This window comes from Erythranthe guttata, chromosome 7 (genome assembly GCF_056151865.1).
Source record: "Erythranthe guttata isolate IM_541 chromosome 7, IM_541, whole genome shotgun sequence".
Taxonomy (NCBI): domain Eukaryota; kingdom Viridiplantae; phylum Streptophyta; class Magnoliopsida; order Lamiales; family Phrymaceae; genus Erythranthe; species Erythranthe guttata.
In genome coordinates, this window is record NC_142539.1 from 2,761,943 (window position 1) to 2,769,010 (window position 7,068).

Below are 7,068 nucleotides of genomic sequence, written 5' to 3' on the forward strand. Positions count from 1 at the left end.
TGAAGATTTTTATCGAAAGTAAAAAGAAGCTGCTTTGTGAAGGAAGTTTGTTCCATGTCAGGTGTTGTGCACATATTCTAAATTTGATAGCACAAGATGGTCTTTCTCAGATTAAAGACATCATAGAAGTTGTCCGTGACAGTGTCGAGTACATTCGACGATCAGATGCAAGATTGAAGATATTTTCAGAGATTGTGAAGCAATTAAACTTGCGAGATAGAAAGTTGGTGGATGATTGTCGGACAAGATGGAACTCTACATATGAAATGTTAGCAACTGCTATCAAATTTAAAGACGTGTTTCCAAGGTTTGCAGACCGAGAGCCTCATTTTGAAAAATGCCCAACTAATGAAGATTGGAAAAAAGTTGAGAAAGTGTGCTCGGTATTGGAGGTGTTCTGGACAGCTACACATATCATTTCTGGAAGTGATTATCCAACCTCAAACTTATTTCTTAATGAAGTAAGTAGAGTGAAGGTAATGTTGGATCAAAAGTCATCAGATACTGATTCTTTCATCCAGGATATGGTCAAGAAAATGAAAATCAAGTTTGATAAGTATTGGGGGGAGTCTGATTTACTTATGTCTGTAGCAGCTGTGTTGGATCCTAGATGTACGATGACAGCACTTCAATTTCGTTTTCCCAAGATTTATGGGCCAATACAAGGCGAGAGAAATTATACGTGTTCGAGAAACTTTATATCAACTTTATGCCGAGTATGCGGCGCAACAAAATAGTGAAGAGTCGAGCGGGGAAGTAGGAAGCGGAAGTTCTCAAAATCAGCAGGGTAAAAGCTCTGAATCTTTATGTGGTTGGTCCGAGTATGTTGATTATTTGAAGTCCGTGGAATCAGTTCAACCAAAAAAATTCGAGCTTGATATGTATCTTCAAGAAAATTGTTATATGTCCAATAAAGAAGATGGGCGAGAATTTGATGTTTTGGATTGGTGGAGAGTTCATGCCTTGAAATACAAGATATTATCAGTAATGGCGAGAGATATTTTAGCCATTCCGATCACCACAGTTGTTTCAAAGGCTTCTTTTAGCGCTGGAAGTAGAGTAATCGACAAATATGGTGCCTCATTGGCTCCGGATACAGTGCAAGTTTTGATGTGTGGGGGAGATTGGTTGAGAAAAAAATTTGGTGTAAAAAAGAAGTCTAAGGTAAAATTAGAATGATTATTGAATTATTCATTATTTTTATGTCTTTGTTTAGTATTCTTAATTTTTGTGTTGCAGAATGAGAAGAAAGCAATACAAGTCTTTCTTCCAGTTGACGATGAAGTCCCGAAATCATGATTGACGTGGATTCTATGTTGCATTAGTAAGTTTTGTACTGTTTTAGTTGTTCTATAGCATAATGACAAGATAGCAATGTTGTGTGTTTGCTACTAATTTGGGTAATATTTTTTTGCAGATTTAAAAACCATAAATTTGTAAGTGAATTAGAGTACTCAAGTATAATCTGCCAAGTTTGAAGGATAATGGGGTTTGGAGGGCAGAGGTGCATTTAGGATATCAGCCTTTTGAAAATATAAATTAAGTACATTTTGTGGAGATGATTTTTTTTGAAAAAATGTTTAGATGTTGTGGCCTGAGCGCATTTCTATATTTTCTTAATTATGGAGATGGTTTTTGTGGATTTATTCAGGTTTTCGTCGTATTTTTTTTTTTTATTTTATTGCATAATTTTACTTACTTGCAGTTCGTTCCGATTTGATGGATAGGTTAATTGAAGGAAAATTTGGTTATACCGAGCTCGAGCTCGGGCTCGTTTGGTATACGAGCTCGAGCACGAGCTCGAGCTCCTTAGAAACAAAACGAGCTCGAGCTCGAGCTCAAAACTGTAGGCTCGTCGAGCTCGAGCGTGGTATACTTGTAGCGAGCTCGAGTTCGAGCTCACAAAATAAGACGAGCTCGGCTCGTTTACTCCCCTAGTTTACACCCCTGAACTATAAGGGTTGTACCAGTTTGCCCCCTTGAACTACAAAACGTCTCAAATAACCCCTTCCATCTAATTTTTTTTTTTTTTTGTAAATGCTGATGTGGCACCTTGACTTTATGATTTGTAGCTATTTTTTTCCACCTTTGGACATTTTCTGACTACTATGTCCCTCTATTCAAATATATATATATATATATATATATATATATATATATATATATATATATATATATATATATATATATATATATGTATGTGTGTGTGTGTTAAAGCTTTTTCACTGATTTTGTTTTCTTTTTCTTATTTTGTCAAGTTTTTTTGCTCCATATTTTTTGGTTTCTTTTCTCGTATTTCCGCTTTTCTTATCCTTATTTAACTACTATGTTTTTTTCTTCTAATTTATTAAAATGTCGAGTAACAGCTCAAATATACAAAGTTCTTGTACTTCGTGTTACAAGACATCTTATAATGCACGAAAATCACCCCAAAAGTTATGCATTTAATTAAGGGCATAAAGAAAAAATGCACAAAATTGAACAAAAGAACAATTAGCAAACATATTGAATCCAAAAATTAAACACAATTAAGAAAATCATGTAAACCATAAATTCACTTAAATCACAAATTCATAGCAAAATCGACAAATACAATACGTATTAATTATATAATTAATAAGTTTCTTACAAACCCCCAAGGGCAGAGACGTAATTGCACATTGTAATTAAATGTGTTAATAATTTAATGGTTGACCATAAACTCGAGGGGAGTATTTGAGACATTTTGTAGTTCATGGGGAAAACTGGTACAACCCTTATAGTTCAGGGGTGTAAACTGTATTTTGCCCAAATATATATATTGACCAACTATTCCAGCAGTCACCCCAGATACCCTCAAATTAAACCTTCCACCTTATTTTACATTACAACTGAAGTCCGTCTACTCAATCTATATAACATAGTTTACTATTAGCTATGAATTAAAAAAAAAAAAAAAAAAAAAAAAAAAAAAAAATTGGATTATGTGAGTGTATCTTTTTGTGCAGGAAAAATATAGTTTTTATGCCTCACGTTTGCACCGATTTCACATTTGGTCCATAATGTTAAAAAAAAAACCCATTGGTCCCTTATGTTTCATAAAATCAATACTCTAAAATCAACACTTTTAGTCATTAATGTCAATTTCCCGTTAAAACTAACGGAATCAAGCTTGTGTCCATCACTGCCTTAACTAACGGTCTAACGGTAAATTGACGGAAATTACCAAATGTATTAAATTATTGAAACATGAGGGACCAAATATATTTTTTCGTAAACATGAAATCAAATGTGAAATCGGTGTAAACTTGAGGGATGAAAATTGTATTTCCCCCCTTTTTGTGACATTGAAAAATCAATTAAAATTAACATGTGAGCCTTCCATGCCATATATACCATATTTGAGGATAGACTTGCATAATTCGAGGGCAAAGAACCGTCTTGTGATTTAAATTTTGATGAACCTTCAACACAACATTTAAAATGTTCGAATTATCTGAATTAATTCGAACAAATTAACAGACACCAATGGCCAAAAAAATATATGATTAATGTTACTACTTTTTAATGTGGTCTAAATTACATCATTATTAACATCAACATATTTAATGAAGTTACTTAATTGATCTTGGAATGTGATCGATTTGTAATAGTTATTTGGCAGGAGTACAAAATATGAAAGGAGTACAAAATTATTTGTATACAAAACACATTGCAATTATGCTAAATAAAGTATCAACTTTTGTTTTTGAGGGGCGGCTGCTCCTTTGCCAAAGCATAGATACACCCCTGCATGTACATCATATATGAAAAATAAAACAGACGATCGACAAAATGAATTTTCTCGCTTTATAATGGATAAAAGTGCGTCTGTATATAACAGATTTACTGAAACAGAGAAAGTGCAAAAATGCTTGAACAAAGTCATTACTCATTGACGTGAGAATGAGAAGAAGGCTTCTCGACTCAAATAGGCTGTTTATTCACGTGAAGCCATAGTTCGATCGGAACCTGGATGTTATCCCTTGTGGTTCTTTGTAGGGGTTAAGTATCCACGTTTTAGATGGTTGGTCTTCCATATACTATTTGATTTATACAAGTGATCAATGTCCCGTTTTTTTTCTACGTATCGATCTTAAAGAAACTCTACTCTAATTTGCATTATGACATGATAATGAAGAATTTAATGCATATTTTATGACACAAACTATACACATTTGCTCCCACACTGTTGCATAGGCCGAAACTTTAATTTTTTTTAAATCAATATGTATTAGCAATTTAATTTTTTTTAAATCAATATGTATTAGCAATCTATTTAATTACTCTAATGTATATTACTTTTCTGACCTTCAACTCTTACCTATTTAGAGGGATACTTTTGTGCATACATAAAATGAAAGAAACCACCTTTGATCTACACTTTTATAGATAGTATAGATACAGATAAATGCAAAAATAATTTCAAGAAACCAAATCAATTTAGAAATAATTGAAAAATGACCACTCTATCTCATAAAAAATACAAGATCAGAAAAACAATTCAAGAATCATTACAAAAGAATACAAACTTATAAACGTAAATCAAATCAAATGACACAAAGAACACCGGCTATTCTTACAGAAATTTCCAAAACAAATATATGTCAAACAAAACTGCATAAAGTAAAGAACAAATCCACAATTCAAGCTTCTTCAGCTTCATTGTCATCGTCACCAAAAGTTTCTTGGGATGCCTCTTCGAGTGATTTTCCATTGGACTCGGGAACAGCAAAAGTGCAAATCATTCCAAGTGCATTGATGCATCCAAGAATAATCAGAGCATTCTTAATACCAATACCTGGTGGATAACCAGCGTCGGTCTTTGCTTTGTCTTGGTTTTGTGCGGCGTAAAGAAACCCGTAAGCACCAATAATGGCGCCCGCTTTTCCTGCTGCAGCTGATATTCCGTGGCACGTGGACCTTAATCGGGCTGGGAATATTTCAGCTGGCACGACGAACGTTGTGGCGTTGGGCCCAAAATTGGCGAAGAAGAATGTGAGGGCGTACATAATGACGAATCCAAGGTGATGAGTTTTCCAGTGGTCGTAAGGAAGGGCAATGCCGAACATGAACACCGTCATGAAGAAAAATCCCATTAGTTGGATTGCGAATCTCCCCATGATATCGATGAATGCCACCGTGAACCAGTAGCCGGGGACTGTGCTGCAAAGCGCGATTAGGGTTTGGGCCTTAGCGATTCTGAAGACTTCGTGAAGGCCGCTCATGGTTTTGGCCGGTGGAATCCATCCAATAGCGGATAAGACGTCTTTTTGGAAGAGATTTTGGCTGTAAAAGGCGATATCCAGAAGAAACCAGGTGGAGGTGGTTCCGAACAAATGGAGGCCGTGGCGGCGGAGGAATTCCTTAGAAAATAAGCCAAAGTTGTTGGCTTTGCCTCGTGATATCTTCTCTACCTTCTCTTCTTCAGCTTCAAACTCCACATTCAAAACTTTGCCCATGTCTGTCGCTGCCTGTTTAGCGTTCTTGGCTACGAGGGCGGTGTAACGGGCGGTTTCCGGCATCTTCATGCGCCAGTAGAAAGTTAAGGCGGCAGGTAAAGCGCCGAACATCAAGACAATGCGCCACACGTAGTCGGCTTCCGGCGGTGTGGAGAGGGCCGGATTCTGCTCGTACGTCGGCCGGTGGAACTTGTGGTCAAACGCCGATGACACAATCAGAGATATTATCCCACTGAATAAGATCCCCATACCCTGCATGGCAAAAACCGCGGCGATAAAAGCACCACGAGTCTTCTTGTTAGCGTATTCTGCCATGATGGTGGCGGAGAGAGGGTAGTCGCCACCAATGCCGAAGCCAAGCCAAAATCGGAAGAAACATAGACTCGCCATTACACCCTTTGGAGTATGGCCGAAGGAAAAGCCGGAGGCAATCGAACATACGATCATAATGAGGAGAGTTAGTCCGTAGACCTTTTTCCGTCCCATTTTGTCACCGAGCCACCCGAAGAAGAGTTGTCCGATGAGGGTTCCGACGAGTGCGACACCGGTGACGGAGGAGGAAACACTCGGGGGAAGAACTCCGGGCTTTGGTGCACCGGCCTTGGTGTAATAGAGGCGTCCTAACAACTTAGCGACCAGTGAGATACTGAAGAGATCGTACGCGTCGGTAAAGAAGCCCATTCCGGCGATGACAATGGTGGTGAAATGGTAAAGTTGGGTTTTAGCGACATCAAGTGCGTTTAGCACTTGCAATTGATCTCGTGCCATCGATCTTTAGTTGATTCTTGATCCTCTCTCTGTAACAATTGTTAAAAACATATATCACCGACTAAAAGACCCTTAATTTGCAACTAAAATACCCTTATCCAGACTGTCCCTATTAAACATAAATTTGGAAATACTGTAATTAATGCTTGATCATTGTTTTTAACGTATATAAATCATAGCACAATAATTTTATTGGAACTCTCAAGATCCAATTAGTTATCTCCCAATTAGCCAAGATAAGCCATAACCAAACTTATTTTGACGAGTCGGCCCGGAAAATAATAGGGCTAACCAAACTTCAAACTAAACCTTATTATTAATTAGTTAATCTTTGGTTAATCTTGCCAACCAAACGGCCCTTAAATAATAGATAATATGAAACAATTATTTTTAAACGTAATAAATTAATTAAACTGCAATTATGATTGAGGTAAAACAAAATGGAGAGAGAGAGAGAGAGAGAGAGAGAGATAATTTAATAAAACTTAGAATGATATGTTTAATTCCATTTCATGGAGGGAAAAAAATTTGAATACTTGAAAATATATTGAGAAACTCTCGTACCTTCAAATCGAAGGGTTTCAACGATGATGTCGGAAAATGAGGTGCTGATCAGCTGATGGGATAAGAGTTTTATTGAATGATAGGGACTATATAAAGGTGGTCACCTGCCCAAGTTGCTTGATAATGAAACACCGTACACAATCAGAATATTCGGCATAATGGCATATACCCTAAAATGTCAACTCTCATCTGAGTTTCTCAGACATCCCAAATTGATATATATATATTCTAAAATGTCAACTGATCTGAATTTCTC

General features: G+C 36.6%; 1 protein-coding gene and 1 pseudogene across 1 annotated transcript; one reads left to right on the forward strand and one right to left on the reverse strand.

Annotated features, from left to right (window-relative positions):
* Window positions 1-257: 257 nt before the first annotated feature.
* Window positions 258-1,338, forward strand: LOC148768979 (zinc finger BED domain-containing protein RICESLEEPER 1-like; annotated as a pseudogene).
* Window positions 1,339-4,664: 3,326 nt separating this feature from the next.
* Window positions 4,665-6,281, reverse strand: LOC105949870 (low affinity inorganic phosphate transporter 3). Its single transcript, XM_012973175.2, has one exon. The coding sequence runs from the start codon at window positions 6,246-6,248 to the stop codon at window positions 4,665-4,667; it is 1,584 nt and encodes a 527-aa protein (XP_012828629.2). The 5' UTR covers window positions 6,249-6,281.
* Window positions 6,282-7,068: the final 787 nt, after the last annotated feature.